This window comes from Hirsutella rhossiliensis (assembly GCF_020360975.1).
Source record: "Hirsutella rhossiliensis strain HR02 chromosome Unknown scaffold00004, whole genome shotgun sequence".
NCBI classification, from domain to species: domain Eukaryota; kingdom Fungi; phylum Ascomycota; class Sordariomycetes; order Hypocreales; family Ophiocordycipitaceae; genus Hirsutella; species Hirsutella rhossiliensis.
The window spans coordinates 3838917-3862143 of NW_025408670.1; the positions used below are offsets into that span (position 1 = coordinate 3838917).

At 56.6% G+C, this 23227-nt stretch overlaps 5 protein-coding genes across 5 annotated transcripts; 1 reads left to right on the forward strand and 4 right to left on the reverse strand.

Moving 5' to 3' along the window:
- Positions 1–2162: 2162 nt before the first annotated feature.
- HRG_04673 (kinase) lies at positions 2163–3364 on the reverse strand (the record flags this gene model as incomplete). Its single annotated transcript, XM_044863144.1, has 3 exons — positions 2163–2200; positions 2277–2526; positions 2597–3364. The coding sequence occupies 3 exons, from the start codon at positions 3362–3364 to the stop codon at positions 2163–2165; spliced, it is 1056 nt and encodes a 351-aa protein (XP_044721758.1).
- Positions 3365–8094: 4730 nt separating this feature from the next.
- Positions 8095–10624, forward strand: HRG_04674 (uncharacterized protein; the record flags this gene model as incomplete). The annotated part of the gene is made up of 2 exons (XM_044863145.1): positions 8095–8157; positions 8216–10624. The coding sequence occupies 2 exons, from the start codon at positions 8095–8097 to the stop codon at positions 10622–10624; spliced, it is 2472 nt and encodes an 823-aa protein (XP_044721759.1).
- A 720-nt stretch (positions 10625–11344) lies between these two features.
- HRG_04675 (AMP-binding enzyme domain-containing protein) lies at positions 11345–13652 on the reverse strand (the record flags this gene model as incomplete). The annotated part of the gene is made up of 6 exons (XM_044863146.1): positions 11345–11677; positions 11791–12125; positions 12214–12634; positions 12743–13114; positions 13200–13438; positions 13613–13652. The coding sequence occupies 6 exons, from the start codon at positions 13650–13652 to the stop codon at positions 11345–11347; spliced, it is 1740 nt and encodes a 579-aa protein (XP_044721760.1).
- A 2485-nt stretch (positions 13653–16137) lies between these two features.
- HRG_04676 (eukaryotic aspartyl protease domain-containing protein) lies at positions 16138–18033 on the reverse strand (the record flags this gene model as incomplete). The annotated part of the gene is made up of 3 exons (XM_044863147.1): positions 16138–16392; positions 16478–17565; positions 17757–18033. The coding sequence occupies 3 exons, from the start codon at positions 18031–18033 to the stop codon at positions 16138–16140; spliced, it is 1620 nt and encodes a 539-aa protein (XP_044721761.1).
- Positions 18034–20164: 2131 nt separating this feature from the next.
- On the reverse strand, positions 20165–22002 carry HRG_04677 (cytochrome p450 domain-containing protein; the record flags this gene model as incomplete). Its single annotated transcript, XM_044863148.1, has 3 exons — positions 20165–21116; positions 21198–21632; positions 21701–22002. 3 exons carry the CDS (start codon positions 22000–22002, stop codon positions 20165–20167), a joined length of 1689 nt encoding a protein of 562 aa, XP_044721762.1.
- Positions 22003–23227: the final 1225 nt, after the last annotated feature.

Below are 23227 nucleotides of genomic sequence, written 5' to 3' on the forward strand. Positions count from 1 at the left end.
TTAACCTTTTTTTCGTTATATAGGTTAATAAGGGTAAATGGTTTAATGCTTTTTACCCTTATAGCTTATATATTAAGATCGTAAAAGAGGTTAAAGCTAGGGCTAGCTTCTATCTAAGCTTCCTTCCTCTTATATACTATAACCCTAGGCCTCTTAGTAAGCTTAAAGAAGTTAGTAGAAGGGATAAAGGTTATAATATTATAGGCTAGATACTATATAGGGATATAGCTATTATCGATCTTATAAAGGTAGGGCTCTTATACTAAGATAAGGTCTACTTTTATTTCTAGGGCTTACTCTAAGATCGATAGGTTAGCTATTTCCTACTTATTAGTATTATACTATATAATATTAATAAGGTTATAGTTAGGCCTAGGGGTCCTAAGGGGCTTTAAGGGCCCTATAAGTATAAGGGGGCTAGGGCTATTAAGTATTAGTTATTTCCTTATAAACTATATATTATACCTTATTAGTTATAAGGTACTCTTCTTTATAGTTATAGTATTAAACCTTAAAGTAAGAGTAGCCTTAGCTAGCTTTATAGCTAAGGTAGTTATAGTCCTTAGTTAGGTGCTTTTCTAAGTAAAAGGTATACTTAATAAGCTACTAGTAGGTCTAGGGGTTATAGTTAAAGGAAAGGCACCTATAGTACTATATATATATAGTATATTCCTTATAGGCCTTAACTTAAATCTATAGGCTTACTATATAGAAGCCTTTTTTCTAGTATCCGGCCCTTATAGCCTTTAAAGGGACTACGAAGATAATAGATCTTACCTTTTACGTTAGGCCTAGGGTACCTAGCTTCCTAGGCTACCTTAGGATATTAATCCCGCTAAAGGTTTTAGCTTCTATAGTAAAGATATCGAGGATAGGGGTCTCTAAAAGGTTAGGGACGCTCTAGGCTACTAGCTTAGTCTAGCTAGTAAGAAGGTCGGCCGATTTAATAAGTAGCTCCTTAAGGCATAGGCATTACTTTTCCTACTACTTTAAAAGCTTCTTTACTATATATAGGGTCTTTATTATTATAACTATATTACCTTTATTTAAAGTCGATAGAGCTAATATAGCTAGTTCTCTTATAGCTTTATTAAGCTTATTATAAAGAGTAATAAGGTTAATAGTAAGCGTTAGCGATTCCTTCTTTAGCTTTAGGATAAGTTAGAAGTCCTCTTTTACGTTCCTCTTAGCTAGGGCCTTAGTTAAGGCTTTTACTAGGGCTTTTACTAGAGCCTTAGCTAGGGTCTTAGCCGGGGCCTTAAGCGCCTTCTTTATAGTAACCTTAGCCTATAAGCTTACTTTAAGGTTTCCTTAGGTAGCTTTAAGCTACTAGGCGGCCTTAGGCTAGTATAGGGGCTATTATAGGGGCTATTAATAGTCTAGGGTTCTTATAGCTACCTTCTCGAGCCCTTCTATAAGGGTCTTATAAAAGGGTTCGATTTTTTAGGCTTCCTTAATAGCTTAAAGGGCCTACTAAAGGAAGCCCTAGGCCCGGTCCTTAAGAAAGGGGTGCTAGGGCTAGGGCTAGGTCTACTATAGGTATTAAAACGTAGGTCGGATAGGTATAGGGCTAATAGGGCTACTAAGGGCAGCTCTCTTTCGCTCCTTTACTTACTTTAAGGGCTAGTTAGGCTAGAAGTAGCTAGCTTAAGGCAGGGCTAGGCTAGGCCTAAAGAGGCTAGTCTTTAGTATAGGCTAGGTATTATCTTTTATCTCTATATCCTTTAAGTCTTAGTCTTAGGTCCTAGGCCTTTCTTCTAGGGTCCTTAGAGGGCGTTAGCCTTCTAGAGCTTCTTTTAAGTAGGCCCTAGCCTCTAAGGTGCTTATTTCGACCCTTAGTTTAGGGGGGGGGGGGGTTAAAGTTAAAGGGGCCCTCCTTAGGTCTAGGCCGGGGTCCTAAGTCGGGTCCGGGCTAGGTCCCGTTAGCGGGGGGCATATACCCTTAGTCAGCGAGGGCGGGGAAGAGTTTTCCACCCGTATAGGGGAGAACCTCGCCTAATTCGCAATCTTTAGCAGCATATTGCGCACCCGCTAGTAGCTGCACGAGGCTGTACTTAGGGGGGCATAATACGCTATTCGCGGCGGTTCTAGGCGTGTGCTTTTTTCGTGTTTTAGGCTTGGTTTCGAAAAGTTGGCCGAGAAGACGTGATGTTGTTTTTGTTTTAGGTAGTCGTGATGCGGTTCCGGGGGTAGAAAGACCCTGGTTCCACAAAACGTCTGCGCTTGTTGCTGATGATTGACAAAGCCGAAGTCTGCCACCTGGAAAATATACTTACCATCTCTTATATAGTAGAGAACGTTTGCGGATTTGACATCTCTATGATATAAGTGGCGGGAGGAGAGGTAGTCTAGAGCCAAGAGCATCTGGTATGTTATTTCCAGGACGATGGGCTTCTCTTGCTCTGCTGGCAAGGGTAGCATGTTGCATAGGCTTCCAGCTCTAAGTGGCATAAAGATGGGAACCCGCTTTTCAGAGGGCGTCACTGAATCCCAGCTTGAGTAGCCGAGGAGCTCGATGATGTGCGGCTTCGCCGAGGAAAAGAAATAATCAGTAAAGCATCTTACGAGGATCGGGGAGTAGAGATAGCAAACGAACATGCTTGAGTGTTCCGAGCGTCTTGATCTCTCTATGGAGATTCACCAGTTCTCTATCATTCGCGGGGCAAACAGTCTTTACTGCAACGCATTGGCCCGAGTCTAGGTCGATGGCTCTAGACACTGTGCCAAATGCTCCGGAGTCTACGTTCTGTTCACAGAGCACTTCTTGAACATCACTGGCCGCCTTGGATAGTAGCCTAGTGTGGTACCAACTCTTAACGTCCGAGTCGTCATCGCATTCTGTCTTGAGCCAGTAGGGGTTGAGAGCGCGAGCCTCGGCAGCCTGGAAGGCAGCATGAACGGTCCGAGACGTGGACAAGGTATCTAGTTTCCAGAGAATTCGGAATCGAAAGGGTCGGCCATTACCAGTGCATATGGCAACATCGTACTCCCCTTCTGGTACAAGGACCACCTGGCGAAAGTCACCGTCCGAGCTCAACCCTCGTGGGCCCACGCCGACCGTCTTGACGTCCTGGGCACGAACGCAGAACAGGATTGCGCTAGAAATGGGGTGAGCTTCAAAGGCAACGTGGACCTGGGATATATGCCTGGCGGGCAGCACTAGGTCGGCATCGCGCCCAAGCCTGGCGATGACCCGACCCCCGCGAGGCCGCGATGACTCGTGATAGCCAATTTCCAGGGCCACATCGCCGTTGGCAGCGCGGGAGACAAAGGGGGCGTTGCGTTGGTGACGAAGAATGGCAGCTGTGGAGTCGTCCTCAGGCTTGAGGTGGAAGATGGTCTCGGGATGAGCAGGTCTGACCATTCTGAAGCTGGGTGGGTGGCTAACGAGACAGAGTGACAACCATGACCGACCCTGTTGGCAGATGGCATCTGGAACAAACTAGGATCCCCTATTGACATTGATATACCACCGGCGGGAGCGACGACCAGCAACACGTTCCGCCCAACTTCTAACCTCGTGCCACGTACGGAACGGAACGTTCATCTTGGCGGCCGCGAGGCGACGTGCTAGCCATTCAAACCGTGCCGTTGGACGCATTGACACAGTAACTTCCCGAAAGCGGCTGCCGGCATTAGTCGTCGGGCAGCATGGCCAATCGCCATCGTCCTGTTCCGTGAGGCTGCATAATATGGATAAAACAAAGAAATGGCGTGACGTTGCGGTCAGTGGTTGCACCAGTCACGTACGTGCCAACCACAGGGCGCCAGGCCTTCCCTCCTTCCACTCTACCTCGCGATTACCTTCTCTCGTTTTGGCCATGATTCAACAAGTTTGTTTGGACATGGACGCAAGCTTGAGCCCCGTGCCGGCCAATGCATCGGTCCATCAGCTGGACGGGCAGCAGCTCAATGATTCCCAAGTGCACGACATGGCTGGCAACTAGACATTAAAAAACCCCACGGGTAGAGCGCTCTGGGTACACCCATTAGAGCCCGTAGGCCGAAATATGTACCCCAAAAAATTCATACTTAAGGTCTAGGGTAGTGCTTCTAGGTACCCATCAGCAGGATCAAGACTTATAAACTATACCAATAACACCTCCATATGGGGGTGCCCCTATTTTGCTGGTGGTCAAGTGGTATTTGCTATGTTTGACAGTACCCGTTACTTTTCTGGGTTGCCACAAGTGCCTATGGAGTCCCAGTTTATAAGTCTACTGGCAACCTCGAGCTCCTCGAGCATGCCCGCAACCGTCACTTCGACGCGACGAGCCTCCGCCCTATCGCTCTCCAACGCCCGAGGACGAAGAGTATGATGGCGGACGTGACCGGCGAGTCGTTGACCACGGCAATTCGCCGTCAGACTAGGCAATGGCGTTGATGTCTCCCCACGAAACGGACTGGAGAGCGGTCAAAGAAGTCCGCCTCTCACGTCTAGCCTGGAAAAGTGATGTTTTAGTGGATGTGCGGAACTTGATCAAGGGAATAAAAGCCGACAGCCAGCCATGAACAGTCAAAAAGGCACGCCCCATGTAACACGCCGACGCTAGCACTACTCGATTAATTGAACTAAACCCTATTTACCCTTTTTACAAGTTCGAAGACCTCCTCTATGCTGGACTGAAATTCAGTCAAGGAGTGGCCCCAATAACATGACGTGTGCCGAGTAACTCATTATCTCCAGAGGCGTCCCGGTGCCCATTCCTACCTCGAACGAGGGCCAACGCCAGGCATTCATTGACGAGTTTGTTTCGTGAAGAAGCTAGCGGCTATGACATTGTTTGGCGCGCGAATGCAAGGCGGCTGTGACTGTCCCGTGGAGAACTCTTGCAGGGCTGGAAGTCGCAGCTGTCTTCCGTTGCTGGGTTAAAAAAATCGAGGGAGCTGTTGATTAAGAGCTATCCAAAGAACTTTGTATGGGAAACTGAGGGCGGTTTACTCGACTTCGTGGACGACAAGTTGAATGGATGGCTAAGTAGGAAGTTAGTTGAAGCCAGAGGAGTGCAAGCGACGAGTGACAGACGACGGAAACCCTTAGCTGCAAAGCAAATGGCGCCAAACTCGCGAAATGAAGTGCCCGAGACGGTCTGGTCGCTTCAAGCCGGCTTCGTCCAGTCTGGGGTCGACCAAACGGCAGCTAACAAGAAAAGTCTACGCTGCCTGCTGCAGGATCAAAAGCCCAGCCTCCAGGATCTTCTTGCTCTTTCATTTGCTCCCCCCATCCTTACATGTATTGGTATTGGATATTCTCAAGGCCCCAAGCACAACCCACCGGCGAGGGAGGCCGGCTATGGTGACGGCAATTACTTCACTCAGCGAGAGCCCGCTTTCTACGAGCGCTGCATCAGGTCGACCGCACGGTGAAACGGGCTAACCGTAGGTCGGCGCTAGATGGAGCGTGGACTCTGGAAGATCAACTTGTGAGCCCAGAGGCCGAGGATGAGGCTTGAAGGCCGATTGGCCATCTTGGACCGTCCAGCCAAATCAAGGTTTGCGGGTGCTCGTTTCAGATGCGCATACTACTAGGGGGTCTTCGGTTCAGGGGGCTTTAACGACAACGAGCAAAAATAAGGCTCGCGGATCGTTGCCATAAAAACCCCCCTAGTCAGCTATTTAGCTCCGGCCGCTTGCTCTCTCTCCTCCGGCGCCCCGGCGCTGCCTCCTCATGTCTAATCAAGGCAATCAAGGGTCCCTGGACAGAATGTGCCCGGAGTTCACGATATCGGCGTGGGGCAACGGTGAGCCCAGAGTACAAAGGGAACGCCATGAAAGGATGGGACGTGGCTTGGCGGGTTCAGGGCCGTGACAACAACGGCGAGGCCGTTAGGCTGTGTGCGCCCGCGGCCGTGCGTACGCTTTGAGGCGGCTGTTTATCATGTTGACCAGCCCCCGGACCAGGGAAATAAAGGCATGAGCAGAAACTTATCCGCCGTGGTTGGGGATTGAAGCTCAATCTCGACGGTGACGGTAGACGGTGACGGAAATGAAGGCATCACGTCGACGAGACTTGCTCGATGGAGATCAATCCATCCTGGCAGCCCGGCTGGATCCGGACCCGCAACGGTACGAAGTATTGCGAGCGAATGCCAGCATGGTCGTCTTCTTCCTTGGGGATCGTAGGAGAGCATGCTTTGCATTAGACCACACACCCGCCCGGGTCCGCCGGAGGATATCCATCCATTCCCTGTCTGCACGCGCAGATCAATCCGGCATATGCCGGGCAAACAATTGAGCCTCGCTTCGATGCAGATGTCAGGATGAGGGGGCATTCACAGGGATCCCCTGGTATCGCTACCGGCGGTCGGATTCTACCCGGTTGGTGTTCCCCCAAATTTAGAACTTGTTTCTTTTTAAGCTCGATCACATCACCGAGATGCCAGCCCTTGGCACATGCCTTCGGGAATCTCCTCCAAAGGACAGCCAGAGCCATGGAACTGCAAGAGACGAAAGTGGTATGTAATGCGTCAACATGGTTGCTTAGCATGGAAAGGCGATAGCCATCTTGGATGCATTGGGGGGGCCTGAGCTAAAGCCAAGCCGCCACAACGACCTCGCAGGGCTGGACGGGGAAATCAAGCAGCCAAGGGAGGGGCTTTTGGGTATTAACCAGGCTACAGGTAGCCATCGAGGATATCCGAAAGCCCGAGGGTTCAGGCACTGGGGGCGGCCACGGGACGCCTGGACAACTGATGCTGCGGCGTCTCCATTAGGCCAACAGCTATAGCTATCCCCCCTCCTGACACGGCGAGTCTGTGAGCAGCTGCGAATTCCGCCTCTTTTCCAAGTCGAAAGCATTTTCATTTGCCAGTGCAATCCGTCTGAAGCCTTTCTTCTCATCTGGGTGGCAGTTGAGCTCGTCTGTGTCCGTCATTACATCGCTGGTGCTCGAGATGCAGCCAAGTGATTGTCTCGGGTTCTGCGGATTGTTCGCGCCGGGCCATCGCCGCCTTGGGCCTTCGATGTGCCCTGGCAGGCCTGAACAGCTCCGCGTAGGCGGTGCATTCGCTTCATTGATCGAATTCTCCAGGGGGGTGAGGGGGGATTGGCAGGGACGCAAAGACCTGCCCGGGATGCTGGTAAAGGAGAGAGCAGGAGAGAGAGAGAACATGGCGGGCGATTTCGGTGGTGGATTTGGGTAGTGACAAACGCGCGCATCTGCGCATGTACCTAGGCGCAGCTACTTGTCGGCAGAGTACCTGGCACTACTTGCTCCTCATGTACCTCTGAAACTTGCACACCGTACTCTGTCCACCTAGACTTCCTCTGCCAGGCTGGCCGCTTTGATTCCTCAACCACGCCAAGCCGTCGCTCAACCACAGACCGAGAGCACGCCGGGACGCTCTGGCAACGTCTGTCCCCTCCACCGTCTCAAACCCGGTCGCAAATGGTCATCGCTGACAGCCATGGTCGAGGGCAGACGGGGCCCGCGGTCGCGCCAACCACCACTGCTCGCTCTTCGTTAGCACGCGACCAAAGCGCCGTCCGCTGGTCCCCTTGACTCGGGCTCCCTCTAATCTTGATCCGCCATGGCCCTGTCAGGCCGTCCGGGCTGAAATCCCTGCGGGCCGTCCGCACGCAAAGCCTGTTCTCACCGTCACGCCCCGATTGAGGCCTCTCTCTCTCTCTGGGACCGCCCGCCTCAGGATGGCCACACCACCCCGGCCTCTGCGGTGGCCCATGCCGCAGAGATGAACAGGGGATGCTGAGCCTCGCCCAAGCCCGTTTGACATGTCTGCTCGGTCTTGACGAGGCGAGCTCCGCCATGGCTGCACGTCAAGCTCGGTTCTCTCTGATGTCAGTCTTCCCGAGTCCTGAGCGTTTTGCTATATAGATCTGGACCTTCCTCCCGCTCCTCTCCCGCTTCTTCTGTCCCAACTCATCAGAGGCTTGTTTCCGTATTTCTTTCCTTCGTCTACTTCAGTGTCAGAGTCGCTCGTTTCCCTTTGACATATCCTTCCTTCGCTTGATAACTGCGTCCGTTTATTCTTCGCGGCAAGGGCCGGTTTTACCCTTCTCTCGTTCTCTTCTCCAACCGGAATTCTGTTCCTCTTCCAGAAGACTCAGCTCGTTTCACCACGGAGTTTCTTCAACATGAAGATCTCCCTTGCCTTGCTGGCAGCTGTCGCCTGCTTTGAACAGGCCAATGCTACCATTGTGGGTTTCAACCATATACATGGGCACTTCAAGACAAGACTGACCCTTTCCGATACAGAACCTGGGCAAATTCAAGCAACAGTTCCTTGGCGCCCCCGTCTTCAACACACCAAACAACCTTGACAATGTCTGCAGCACTGAGCAGCAAAAGGGGTGGGACTTTCAAGACCTCAAACCCAAGCAAGAGATCAAGGAGTACCAGGGCTTTTCCATGCAGGGCTTCTCTTCCGACCAAGAGGACGACACGGAGAAGCGCTCCACCTTGGGACGCCGCACCTTCAAGAAGCTCCTTAGCTGCGGTTGCAAGCAAACGGTAGCCGAGGCCCCTTCCATTTCCGGGAAGAAGGGGTTCTCCATCAAGGAAGTCAAGGTTTCCTGCGCCAGGGAGGGCAACATCAAGCTCAGCTACTCGATGCCCAACGGCAATATCTGTGAGACCTTCGCCGGCTGCGGCAAGCGCATGTCCACTGTCACCAACGACCAGTGCGGTGGTGCCATTAAGGTCTCCTTTCTCTACATGGATGGCGGCAAGCTCGAAAGGATCATGGCGAAGTTGGGAAAATGCAGCATCAAGGTCTACCAGATCATCTGGAACTGCGGAAAGAACAAGCCTCCCCCTCCCCAGACTGTCACCCGTGGTGGCGAGACTGTCACCCGCGGCGGCACGACGGTTACTTTGGCTCCTCCCCCGGCGCAAACTGTCACCAAGCCTGGAGAGACTGTCACTCGTCCCGGTGAGACGGTCACCCGTCCCGGACAGACGGTCACTCGGCCCGGCAAAACTGTCACCCGCGGCGGCGAGACCATTGTCCAGCCCCCTCCCCCAGCAGAGACTGTCACCCGTCCCGGCGAAACTGTCACTCGTCCCCGCGAGACGGACACCCAGCCCGGTATGACGGTTACTCGCGGCGGCGAAACCATTGTCCAGCCCCCTCCTCCGGGCCAGACTGTCACCCGACCTAGTGAGACGGTCACCCGCGGCGGCGAGGGCAGCTCGACGTGCATCACGACATCTGTAGTCACCTGCTCTGCTGGATCTCCCGCTGCCTCCGCCGTTCCCGAATGCGCGGCAGTGCCCCCCGGCAGCCCCTCCGCCATCACCAAGACGGGCACCGCCACTGGCACCAACTGCCCGGCCACGCCGACTGGTGGAGCGGGGAAACCTCCAGGGGAGCAGCCGCCTCCACCTGGACAGCAGACGCCTCCTGGACAGCAGCCGCCTCCGCCTGGACAGCAGCCGCCTCCACCTGGACAGCAGCCGCCTCCGCCTGGACAGCAGCCGCCTCCGCCTGGACAGCAGCCGCCTCCTGGACAGCAGCCGCCTCCGCCTGGACAGCAGCCGCCTCCACCTGGACAGCAGCCGCCTCCGCCTGGACAGCAGCCGCCTCCGCCTGGACAGCAGCCGCCTCCGCCTGGACAGCAGCCGCCTCCGCCTGGGCAGCAGCCGCCTCTGGGACAGCAGCCGCCTCCGCCGGGACAGCCGACGCCTCCTGGACAGCAGACGCCTCCTGGAGGGCAGCCGTCTCCTCCTGGAGGGCAGCCGTCTCCTCCTGGACAGCAGACGCCTCCTGGCGAGCAGACGCCTCCTGGCGAGCAGACGCCTCCGCCTGGACAGCAGACGCCTCCTGGAGAGCAGCCACCTGCTGGACAGCAGCCGCCTGCTGGCAACCTGCCCTGCCCCATCATGGTTCCCTCGTGCATCAACACCTTTTTGATGATGGACATGGGAATGAAGTGCAAGGACAATCTGGATGTTGGATGCTTCTGCTCCAATGTTAAGTTCACCGAGGCACTCTACTCTTGCTTCTATGCTCGTCGCGGCAATGATGACGAGTTCATCAAGGCCCAGATGTTCCTCCAGGGCATGTGCGCCCAGTTCATCCCCAAAAACCCTAACATTGCTACTGGTGGTCAGGCCATCACCTCGGTCATCACCGTCACCGGCACACCCCGCTATGAACAGACCGATTACACCACGGTCATGGTTCCCAACACCGTCAGCGAAGGCAGTACTACCAAGGTTGTCACCAGCACGCTAGCCATTCCTCAAATCGTTCTCCCGGCTGCTGGTCCCGGTGCCCCCACCGGTATCCCCGAACCACCCGAGACGGGCAAGACCGGGGGTCCTTCCTCTGGGTCCGAATCAGGCTCAGACTCTAGCTCCGGCTCTAGCTCCGGCTCTAGCTCCGGCTCTAGCTCCGGTCCCGGCTCTAGCTCCGGCTCTAGCTCCGGTCCCGGCTCTAGCTCCGGCTCTAGCTCCGGTCCCGGCTCCGGCTTAGGCTCAGGCTCCGGAAGTGGCGATGCTAGACCTGGCAGCCCGGTCTCCCCTCCGAATGTCATCGGAACCGGCACTGGTGGCATCCCCGCACCGACTGGCAGCGGTTTCCCGGTGACCGCCGGAGCCACCCGCGTCGGTGTCAGCTTCGGCGCCGGCCTGGCCATTATGGCTGCCATTGTCGCTCTGTAAGGCATGGCTGTCACCCACGACTTTTCTTTGTTTCCGCCTCCCTAAGCGAAGCCAGAAAAACAAGCACGAAAAACTAAACCAAGGAAAGGCTTGCATGCTGGACTTTCATACCCCGTTGATTGATACACTGCGCTCCTGCGCGTGGGCGGCGACGTTCTCGCGGTTCAATTCTTACGATCTGCACTTCAAAAAGCCCTACTGGCACGGCATCTGCACTGGCGCCGCCTCGGTAGAGAAGGCGAGTAGTCTGGAGATTAGCGTTCCTGAAGATCTTGTTCGGATCCAAGTTGTGTGCTTGGAGAGCACATGTGTATACCGACTTGAACTGGCCTCTTTTAATCATAATAGAATATTGGTGAGCGAATACTTGAACCACTTGATCTTCGCTCTGTGATGTTTGCGCATCAATGTATTCCATTGTCATCACGTGAAAAATAGGCTGATACCCATCGACCTAGTGGTCCTCGTGGCACTGCCTGAGGCCCTTGCAAGTGACAAACTCGTCTGAGCAGGCCAGCAAGTCGTAGAGACATGGGCGCAGTTTCGGTTTGTGCCTAGACTTGAGAAAGAAGCGCACGTTTCTGATGCGCATTATTTGCCCGCCGAAGCTTCGGTAGCGTCGAGAAAGGGACGAATCACAGAATCTAATGTATACCTTAGTACCGATCTACATTAAAAACACACTGGAGTTATCGCGTCGCTCCCCCAAAGACCTTGCTCTCACAGCTTGGCCCCCTTGGCCTTGCGTGCCTGGGCCTCCTTGTCCTTGAGCAGACGGCGCAAAATCTTGCCCGTGGGGCTCTTGGGGACGGCGTCGATGAACTCGACGCCGCCCTTGAGCCACTTGTACCGAGCTGTGTGGTCCTCGACATGCTTGCAGATGGCGGCGGCGACGTCAGCTTCGGGGCGGGCGTGTGCCTCGTGGGCCTTTACGACAAAGGCCTTGGGCACCTCGCCGGCGCGGTCATCGGGGATGGGGATGACGGTGCAGTCGGAGACGAAGGGGTGCGCGAGGAGGTGGGCTTCGAGCTCGGCTGGGGCGACTTGGTTGCCCTGTGCGGCCATGTTAAGAAGACGACGAAGAAGATGAAGGATACCACTCAGCCATTGGGGGGATGGGGAAGGGAATGGTTGACGTCGCGAACATGGCATGACGATGACCTTACCTTGACCTTAATGAGCTCCTTGATGCGGTCAGTGACGAAAAAGTGCTCGTGGCCCTGGCTCGACTTGCGGACGAGCAGCTCATCGCCTGTCTTGAGCCAGCGACCGTCCTCGTCCCAGACAAACGTCTCGGCGTTGGCCTGCTCGTTGTTGAGATATCCCAGGACAATGGACGGGGACTGGACAAGCAGCTCGCCGCGCGTCTCGTGCTGCGTCACCTCGTTGCCCTCGCCGTCAACGAGCTTGGCCTTGGTGCCGGGGATGAGTGAGCCCGACGACCCGGGGAGACAGTCCGTCTCGATACTGCACACGACACCCGGGGACGACTCTGTCATGCCTGTAAGAGGGGGAAGATGAAATAAAAGTTCGCAGTCAGCGCGCACATCCTCGCGGCTGGCTTCCCATGGGCAAGGGAAAATACTCGCCGTAGCCTTGGCCCAATTTCCACTTGGGATACAGCTCGCGCAGGCTGTCCATGACCTGAGCCCCCAAGGGCGCGGCGCCGCTAAACACCCAGCGGACGCTGCCGAGGTCGTACTTTGCGCACTTGTCCTGGTTGGCGATGATCTGGATGAGCATGGGGGGCACGACGCTGAGCATCTCGACGCGGAAGCGCTCGACGGCGGCGAGGGCGGCGTCGAGCTCAAACTTGGGCAGCACGACGGTCTCGTCGCCGCGGTAGTGGGCGACGAGGGCGACCATGACGAGGCCGTAGATGTGGCTAAAGGGCAGGACGCCCAGGCTTGTCTGCGTCTGGATGCCGAGCTGCTTGCGCGGGACCGAGTCGCCAATGCAGAGCTGCGTGATGTTTGCGATGACGTTGAGGTGGGAGATCATGACAGCTTTCTACACTCGTCCATGGAATTAGCCCTCTTTCCCTCGCATCCTCTCCTCTCCCATACAGCCTATACGAAGTATAGGATACGAAGTATAGGGAAAAGACGGCCGCCTTACCGGCAGACCTGAGGTGCCGCTCGAGTAAGAGAGATAGGCGGTTTGCCTAGCACCCTGCCCCTTGATCCATCTCAGGGGCTCGACAGGGGGCAGGGCCTGACCCTCGGCCACGAGGTCGTCGATGGTGACGAGCGGCGGCGATGACGAGGCGGCGTGCCCGGGCAGGGGCAGGAGGAAGATGCGATCGTCGGGGATGGCGGCGGCGCGGGCGGCGGCACGGGCATTGTCGAGCAGCGGCAGGCAGGTGAAGATGGCCTTGACGCTCGAGGAGCGGAGCTGGTGCTCGAGCTCGCGGGCCGAGTAGGCGGCGCTGGCGGGGGTGACGATGCCGGAGAGGCGGTGGATGGCGTGAGTCAGGGGGAGGTAGTCGATCTGTGGTTGGATTCGTGCGGATATAGCATCCAGCATCCGGTCAGCGCCAGCGGGGGCGATCAACGCGTTGCCGCAAGAGACGCACCGTGTTGAGCGAGTAGACGGCCACGACGCGGTCCCAGGCGGTGCCCTCGTTCGGGCTGAAGCCGAGGCGCTTGCCGATGGCGCGGGCGAGTAAGTCGGTCCGGCCGGCGACGTCGGAGGCGCTGCGAGTGAGGCCGCTGAGGCCGCACGTGTACGGGTTCCGGGATGAGGCGAAGGGGCGGCGGCCGTAGGCCTCGTTGCTGATGAATTCCTCGACGGTGATGGAGTCGGGGAGGTCTTCTGGGAGTGGCGGGTTATTAGTGGATGGACTTGGAGCATGTCTCTCTCTCTTTATGCATGCTTATGTGTGTAACGCTTGCATGCCGCTGAAGGGAGCAAAGGAGAGAGCAAGGGTGAGAGCAAGGGTGGGATTCGAGGTGAGACACGGTGAGCAAGCCAACGACCAAGACGCACCGGGAAGTTTCGGCGCCCAAGCCGGGGGCACAAAGACCATGGTGAGTGGTGGGAAATTTGCTTTCCTGGCCGAGACGGCAGACGATGGATGGCGTTTCACGACAGCAAGAAATGGGGACGCGGATTGGACAGAGCGGCGGAGAGACAGCACGGCCGGGAGTTGGATAAACAAAGAGACCGAGACAAAGCTCGGGCGCAAAGACGGGACACGATTGATGTCGTCCTGTGAGCTGCTCCACGACGAAGGGGCGAGAGGGAAAGACGGAGAGGGAAAGACGCAGAGGGAAAGGACATGGTAGAAGTAATAAGGGTAGGGTAGTAAGAGTAAGGGCTTTGATAGCTCCACTCTCCACTCTTCTCCGCATCCGCTCGACCGCTCCCGGTCCCGGATTCCAGGCCGGACTTTTATAACCGCCTACATCCGGTACGAGCGCGTAGTTACAGATACACGATAAGCCAATGATGGACCATCCCCTCGTCCCTCCAGTTTGCCACCGGCGGCCCTCTCCGGGCTACCTACGTTGCACAGCATAATTATAGTGTCGTACGGATGCTGTCAGACCATTGGCTCTGCGGCCCGCATGGCAGGGCAATAATAGCACGAGGATGAAGTAGGTGAGCTAAATAGTAGTGGCGCTTTGAGATGTGTGTGTGATTGCGTGTGTGAAGAAGAGGGAGTTCCTGACGCCATTTAAATAGTTATTTTTCTTATAGTAGGTTTGTGACTCTCTGGGGGGTAATTGGCTAATTTCCCTGCGCCGTCCTCCGGGTCCTCACACGTGACCAACTCTACGATCAGTCCCGTGACCTTTGCTATAACTTTATATATACACGTAATAAGCAGGAGAGTATAAATCCGCCCCGTGAAAATACGAAAAGGGGGAGTGGAAGAGCTGGTATTGGCTCGTATGGCCGTACATTGCATGGTACAAATCAGTCCGACTAATTTCAGTATGTGCTTGCTCTTTCAGGTTGTTTTCCGAGTTAAATATATAGTTTACGTCTTAGATTGAAACCATAGCGATCTTAAGGAAGCGACTGCCTAGTTGCCCTATCCTACCCCTTTGCCATTCCTCTTTCAGGAATCGCCGTTCGTCAGCCAGTCGAGTTGTTTCGACTCGGCAACATACATCTTCCTCTCGGAATTCGTATTTCGAATACACTTCCCCCCGGCAACTGTGAAGAAGTCTTCAATTTACTCCTTGACGGCGCAGTTCCAAACGTTCTCGCCTCCAGGGATAGTCGCGGAACCGATCTTAGCCTGCATACACAGCGTGCCAGACGGTGACTTCGGATGTTGCAGCATCTATGCCTATTCTAAAGCCCCTTGCCGGTATCAAATATTATATTACGCCCGAGGGCCTCCAGCAAATAGAAACATGACTATTTTGTCACAGGCAAAGTCCGAGACCTCGCGTCGCCTACCTTCCACTGTCCCCTCTTCCGCGTCATTGAGAAGTTTGCAGGGAGTTTTGCTGACCGGGCGCCTGAAATGAAGGTCAGCCCGGTGCAGATCCAAGCATTCCTGCTCGAGCATTGGAAATCGTCTCGAGAAGAAGTGGACGGCGTCATAACTTGGGTCGAGGGCGAGGGGGGACTCGGGGGAGGATGCAGTCCGCTGAGTAACCCGACGTGAGGCACGATTGAGGCAAGTAACACGGTACCGGATCATGAGATTGCTATATGTGATTTAATTAAATCCGTAGAATGGATGGCTATAGGACCCATGGGGCTCTCGTTGGCTCAGATGGCTTTGCTAATACTCTTCAGGCGACTTTGCAGGAACAGTTATAATCCCCGAGTGAGTAACTCAGCGGTAGCCTTAAAGTCGGTTATAGCTTCCAACAGGCCAATTACTTAGCTAATAATAGAGACAAGTAATGAACGCTTATAAATAACGTTAAGGATATTTCGCTAACACCTTATAGTTTAGAAGTGTTACTGCCAAGCTGGTGAAATACCGCTACACCATGCAAAATAGGGGCACCCCATTAGAGGTGTTATTAACGGGTATTATAAGTCCTTCTCTGCTCTGACAGTTTCATACTGTGAGGAAACACTAGGTTGTGCAGGCAAAAGCGAAGTGACACTCTAACAGATGACCTGGAAGGGGACCCTATATGCCATGGAGGTGCTGGTGGCAGCTGACACATACGTTGAGCTAGCCGAGGACGGTACAGGCGGGTACGCGCTGGAATGTTGGCTCCCCCGAATTTTGTGTTTTACGGTAGAACATACAGTCGAGTTAGGGTTTGATATGAACTTACCTACAGTCGCCCGTAGGTATTATGTTATGTATATGCTTGCACGCATGCACGCATGTAGGGAGTATAACTGCGCGCGCACCAATAAAACGCGGCTGACCCCTTTCGGCCCTCGAATGAAGATAGGAAAAGTCTCCCAAGGGAGAGAGCCAAAGAGAGGAAACAACAAAACAAACCACCGCCAACCATGACATCTATAATGCGCTATACAGGACAACGGACTGTATACAAATATGCACAGCAAAAAAGAAAACAGATCGCTCACCAGACACCCCCGCCGTACACCATCGTCAGGCTCAGCGCGGCCATGACGACGGGCAGCCAGCGCGCTGCCCCGGCCCGCGTGCCGGCGTTGTCGTCGCCGCCGCCGCTTCCAATGCCCGAGGGGCCTGGCTTGATTGTCTGCGTGACGACGGCGCCCGTCTTGCACGAGGGATCGATGGTGGGACACGAGGTCACGGTGTAGACGGTCGTGTAGGCCTCTGTCGGGTAATTGCTGTGTCTCGTCCGCGTCGGCTGTGTCCAGGTTCATCGTCAGCCAGCTCACCAAGAAACGCCATGGTGACGGGGTCCTTGAATGAGACAGAGAGGCGGAGCTTACCTCGTCGGTTCCGGTGGGCCGGGCGTCGTCCTCCCGGCAGTTGCCTGTAACCCGGGGCACGGCGTCGGGCCCGGAGCCGACGGCCACGATGTCGGCTTTCCCACAGTTGGCGGCCTGGGCGACATGAACGGCCTCGTTGTCCCAGTCAAAGACGAAATACCCAGCGCGAAGAACCGAGTCGCCGAGAATCTGCTGGTCCGTCGTCAGGACGAGGCCGACGTAGCAGACGGACGAGGAGCCCGTCAGGTCGAGGATGAACTCGGACAGCGGCACGCGGATCGTCTTGCCGCCGAAGCCAAAGTCGACGCTGCCCCGGGTGCGGGCCATGGAGCAGGGCACCTTGTAGTAGCCCTCGCCGTCGTCGCGGGCGTCGAGGGCCTCGAGGATGGGCAGCGCCACGTTGGAGTGCATGCGCGAGACGGTGGTGCCCGAGTCGAGCATGACATTGGCGTCCTCGCCGTCGACGTCGAAGCTGCGCGGCTTCGACGACAGCGTCACGCCCACGGTGTTGAGCTCGACGGCCAGCCGGTACTCGCCCTGAACGCCGCGCACCACGGGCCGCCGCTCCAGCCGGCCCACAAACTTGCTGCGGTCGACGCCGCCGTAGATGACGGCCCCCTGGTCGGCGGCCGAGTGGCGCAGGTCGAGCGAGAAGACGCGGCTGGCGATGACGCCCTGGGCGGCCATGGTGTTGAGCACCAGGCTGTACGGCTTGTCGCTGTTGACGCCGCCCTTGAGGGCCGGTGCCAGTCCCAGGATGCCCTGCGACTGGCCCTGGCTGGCCGAGACGACGCCAAACGTCTGGTTGGCGATGCTCGCCTTGCCCAGCGTGATGGTGTCGCGGTAGTAGCGGATCGAGACGGACGTCTGCGTCGTCTGGTCGCTTGGGTCGCCATAGTTGATGACCTCCTTGCCAAAGGGCCCGTCGGGCGGCGTCTGGGATTGGCCCGGATCGTATCGCCCGAAGCCCACGCACTGCTGCGACTGCGCCGTCGTCAGGGCCGTGCGGCAGTCTGGGTTTACCCACAGCTCGCTCGAGCCCGTGTCGACGAGGACGGTGACGCGCTGAGGCGGCGATCCGATGTTGACTGGAGACACACATCAAGCCGAAAGCCCCCGCGGGGGTTGGCTTGCAAGTGGTTAGAACGAGGACCACCGCATATACCGTACCAACAACACCATGGAGTCTTCAACGTGATTTACCCAGGGGTAAAAGCATGTGGTGAGGACGATGGAACAGACACTGTCCCGACGAATTCTAGAAAGGGGCAAGACTCACCGTCTGTGGCATAGAAAAAGTCCTTGTTTTCCAGCTGGCTTTCAAATGCCTGGCCGGCCCTCTTGCCCTTCGATTTCGCCTCTCGCGGCGGCCGCTGCACCGTGCCGACCGGCACCGCGAGGAAGCCCTCTCCGCTGACAAACTCAGAGAAGCCGGCGATCATAGGCGATATGTCTGCGGGCGAGGGAGACGACGAGGACGCATGCGCAAAATGGCTCGGCGACTGGCTCGCCAGCAACGCAAGCAACGCGGCCGCGGCGCCCAACGGGGACGGCATCGCGGAGGCGGGCCGGTTTCCCCTCTCCTTTGGAGTCCTTCTCTTTGCCTCTCTCTATATCGTGACACGGAGCGGCGCAAAAACAGTCGTCGTCGTCGACGGACAAGTCGGGAGGAAGGAGACGGCCGGCGTCGATTCGTTCGGATGGAGGGCGAGCTCAGGAGAGGACGAGAAGAAGCAAGACAAGCTCGAAGAAACTACCGTATGTACAATTCAACAGACATGAAAGGAAGACAATTCAACAACGGCTAGGAAGATGACGGGGGACTCAAGCAACGACCATGTATGTACGTGGATCTGCTCACGAGATCGGACCCGTGCGCCACGGCGGGAGGGCGAAGAGATGAGGTGGTTTCCCTCATTTTTTCTTATACCTCGCTACACTGAGAGAAGGGCCTCCAATGGAATAATTAAAATCACAGAAAAAGGAAAACCCGGCACCGGCCAGCCGCTGGGCACTGCTTTGGGTGGGGGACTGACTGGGTGCAGATGCAAGCCCGCGCGCCCTGCCCTGCCCCGGACCGAGGGCTGGGGGCGGGGGACACGGCAAGGACGAGGCGAGGGCCAATCGAGGTGGCGGCTTCGGCCGGGACACGGGTCTCTCCTTGGCGGTCTCTCCTTGGCGGCTCGTCTCGCTGCCCCTTGTCATGTGTTGCCCCAGGCCCGTGGTGGTGATGATGACAGAGGCGCGAGATCTATGTATAGCATGCAGTTGGGTATCGCGCTGCAGCCTGGCTGCCTGCTTCGCACTCTACCAACCGCTCTTACAGCCTCTTCAAGCCCCCACGGGGCATGGGCAACTACTTGATGCCCGAAGACAGCAGCCCCCAGCGTCTGTCGTAAGCCGCCCAGCGCAGCAGAGCCGCAGCGTCCAGCCCAAGACAAAGCCAGGGATGACGTTTCTTGCTTTTCATCCTGCTGGTCGTCGTCTTTCCTCCTGATGATCCCTCCCTCGCCGGGCGTGGAGAAACAGCTCAGCTACTTCTAATCTTACCCCTTGCCTGTGCCAGGGACAGTGTACTTGGTGTCCGTAGGTATGCACAGCTGCTGCTCGTGCTTACACACATGCATCCTGTTGACGCACATGTGTGTGCCTTTGCACAACGTGTGTACTGTGGACCGGCACAGCCACGGCCGGCCGACCAACCAACATGATGCCCTCTCCTGCTTGCCGCCTATCCACCCGGGTTGGAGTAGCATCGCTGCCGCTTGAAGCCTCCCCCACGCCTGCACCGAGTACAGACCGGTCCGCCGGGCAGGGAAACAGAGACAAATACCCGTCCTGTCCAGGGACAACAAGGTGCCACAGCTCTGGCCATCCCTTCGGAGAACATGTAGTTACAAGTGAGCAGAGCGCGCCCCCTTTTTGACTCTGGCCGTGCACTGCCTGCTCGGCCGGTACGACCCCAGTTTTCGATCCGCATGCCAAGCTCTCGTAGCGCCCGGGCTTCGTTGGCTGGGTGAGCGTCGTTCGTTTGCTGACGCGGGGTGACGCAGGTTTTCGTGGACGAACCCAAGATCGTCGTCTTCTCCTAAGCGTGTCTTTACAGTGATTACATCTGGACAAGTGGAAATGGATGCCGAGACCTCGTACGCGTAATCCCCTCTAGACTAGTCATCGTCCCGTCTGCGCGAACCCCCTGGAGCTGGGCGCATCTCGCATCGCCGTCATCAAGAGTCGGCGCTTTTTGCCGGACGTGACGAAGCTCGATGCTGCGCCTCCACCCGCGAAGCCGACAAGATGCAGTGCTGCAAGGACCAATCATGTCCGAGTCCCTGTTTGTACTTGGTGCAGCAGCGCGTTATTGGGCATGCGCCGGTAGAAACACAGGGAGAAACAGGCGTCGTGATGCTGAACATCTTGACTCACCCAGAATACCCTAAAATACCAGGATTACCGGTTTGGTGACCAGGCCTCATCATTCGTCAATCGCCGGATCTTGATTTGCCGACAGCTCGCTGTCTTTTGCCCAACTGCTGCTTCGAATATACCATGCGCTGGTGGGAGTCGGCACAGTTATTTTATTTTAATACACCCAAGGCCACGAGAAATAACAAGGAAATACTCCGTATGTTAGTAAAGGGAAACCAACAATAATAGAAGCAGAGAGTGTAATAGCATGTCCTCTAACTAAGACTGCTCACTCCCCCCCACAACCTCAAACTCAAACTTGACCTTCTCCCACCCGGGCCGCCGCTTAATCACAAGACTCATGCCCTCGCCCAGCCTGTCGGGCTTGGACGCGCCGCCCATGATGGTCGTCGTGGCCATGTCCGGCAGGCGGACGGGGCTCCCGCGCCCATCGGCCGAGAGGTCAAAGGCGAGGATGAGCGCCGCCGAGGCGCCGAGGATCTCGGCAAAGGCAAAGTTGCGCCCGGGGCAGAGGTGCTTGCCGCCGCCAAAGGGGATATAGGCCGACCGTTTTCTCTTCTCCGCCGCCGCCGACAGCCGCGCCTGGTTGCCCACGAACCGGTCCGCCTCGTACGCCGCCGCGCCCGAGCCCCATACGTCCTCGTCCCGGTGCGTGAAGCCCGCGGGGATCTGCACGTCGGAGCCCTTCTTGAGCGTGTACGACTGGCCGCGCCCGTCCGAGATGACCGTCTCCTCCATGACGCGCCGCACGCACAGCGCGTGGTTGGATAGCCGGATCGACTCGCGGTAGCAGCTGACGAGCAGCGGGCACGCCTCGTCGAAGCGCGTGATGTTGATGCTTACCACGTCTTGCTCGTCGCCGTTGCGCCGCTGCATGAGCGGCTCCAGCTCGGCCCGCAGCCGCTCCACGATGTCGAGCCGCGTGAAGACGTTGGCCACCATCCAAAACGTCGTCGGGATCGTGTTGCCCGTCGCCAGCTGCAGCAGACTGGCCTCGAATCGCCCAATTTCGCTGTCCGGCAGGCCGTGCTTGCGCAACACCGCCGAGCGCGCGCTCGTCACCGCCGCCACCGTCTCGTCGTGGTCTCCCCGCGAGGAATAGTACTCGCCTAGTGCCTTTTGCAGCTTCTCGCGAGACCGGAAGGCGTCGGCGTTGGTGACCTGGTGCCACGGAGTGATGAGCATCTTGGGCAGCGCATTCTCCCACGTCCTAGCAGACGTTAGCTGAGCCCGGACACTCTGTATTCCAGGGTGGAATAGAGAGGAGTTCAGCAGAGCAAGGAGTACTTACCACAGGTGGTCAATCAGCTCCCGGTCGTGCAGCAGGGGATTCTTCTTGCCCAGCAGCGCCGTTGTCGTCGCCAGCGTCATAATCTCCCGTAGCCAGAGGAAGAAATTGTCCACCCGGACCTCCCCGTCGCCCTTCATCGCGTCCAGCCGAGACGAGATGAAGTTGAGGGCGTTGGCATTCATCCGATGCAACGGCTCGCCGCGGACGGTGACGTGGAGGGCGTCAAAGAACTCGACAACAATCTCAGGCTTCTCGCGGAAGCGGTTGTACGACTCCTCCTTCATCCCCAGCATCGTCTGCAGGAAGTCGACGGCAAAGGGCTCGAAGCTGAGTGTCTTCTGCCGCAGCGCCGACTGCACCAGCGCCGGGTCCCAGATGGCGTACGTCTTTCCACCCAGCATGGGGAGTGTGGCGATGGGGGCGCCCGTTTTCTTGCTACAGTTTCATGTCAGCCACGCTCTTACAGTCTCTCGGACAGCCGTCTGCCGCCATATTGTACTTACTGAAGATTGGTATAGTATTGAGACTGGTTCCGGACGAGGCCAATCAGGTGGCCTATGAAGGGTATTCGCGGCAGCATGAGCGGCGGCTCCTTGCCGTCCACTTCGGGGATAGACATTTTGTAGAGATAGAAGAGAAATGTGAGAAAGAGGGTAGAGAGGGTATAGCGAATCGGTGCATGCTGGAACCCGGCCACGGCAGCCGACAGGAGGCCGCCCTCGGCGCTGGTGGCATTGGCCGTGCCAGACATGGCGTCGTCTACCGAAGCCAGTGGAGAGCCAAAGGTCTGCCCGGTGGCGGCCATGGCTTCTTACTTTGTTCTCCGAAGTCAGAGCGTAGTTCCAAGAACACGGAAACTGAAGCTTGTCAGACCGAGCGAGCAGACGAAGCCTCAACGAGTACACGGCGTCCAGGGAGGAGGGGGAGTCGCTGTTGGACGGGTCACACAGACTGGGCGGCTGTCTTGGTTCGACTGCTACTGCCAAGGGACACGCCTCGTCTTCTCTTGCCTCTTTTCGAGCTTTCACTGTCAAGATATATATCTCCCATGGCTGATGGCGGTGAAGCAGGAGCCACGGCGAAACCTGGCCTCCGAGCGGACACGGATGGCCTCCGATGGGGGCTGACCTATTCTCGAACCACAACTGCAGAGTGACGCTTTTCTTTCGTCTTTTGTTCCGTAGAGGCAGGGGTGCAGCCACGTGGGGTCCAGGGGCCGCGGCACTGTCAGCACCGGTTCATCATGCAAGCTGGAATGTCGTCTGCTCGGTGCCGACGAGACGAAGCGGTAGACCGGGCTTCGTGTCAGGACGTCAGCTCCGTTACATGAAAGAATATCTACCTGAACTGGATCTTGACGCGTACACTCGGTTGAGCAGCAAAAGCCTTAAACTTGGTACGGACATCGCTTCCAGCAGAGTCGAAGAGACTCGCTATTTCACCCGGGCTCGTAGCTTCACCTGTCTTGACGCGCCGATCCACCAAGAAGCCCATCTTCCGGTTTCAAATGGAAACGGCACGCAGCCTCGACTCGCTCGGTGTCCCCATTGGTCCAAGCTGATGCGCAGCTATGCCTGCAAGCCAGATTGCGGGGGAGCTCCGGCTGCAGCCGGATGTGGCGCCTGACACCTCCGTAAGCGCCCCCGGTCAGCGCCAATGTCGACGGATCGGCCCATCCTTCCATTTGGATGTGGCACGATAGAAGAACAAAGATGACGGCCAGCTCGGGTCCACGCAACAGACGGTTGAGAGTCCCGCAGCGCACGGCCGCACCGCAGGTACCACGACCGGAGGTTGCCCAGTCCTTCTCGGAGCCGTGCTCCGACTTGTACGCCGTCTCTGGATTTGCAACGCATAAGTCACATCTTTGCTCTTTCGAGAAGCGAGCCGCAGCCTGATCGGCAGCTCAAGTGCGCATGCGCGGGGCGGGTAAGCCGCCAGGACTCATGGTCTCGACGAACGACAGTGTTGGCAACATGAACGGCGGTAAAATGCAAGATCCTCTTGAGATTTGAGTATTCTGCATGTGG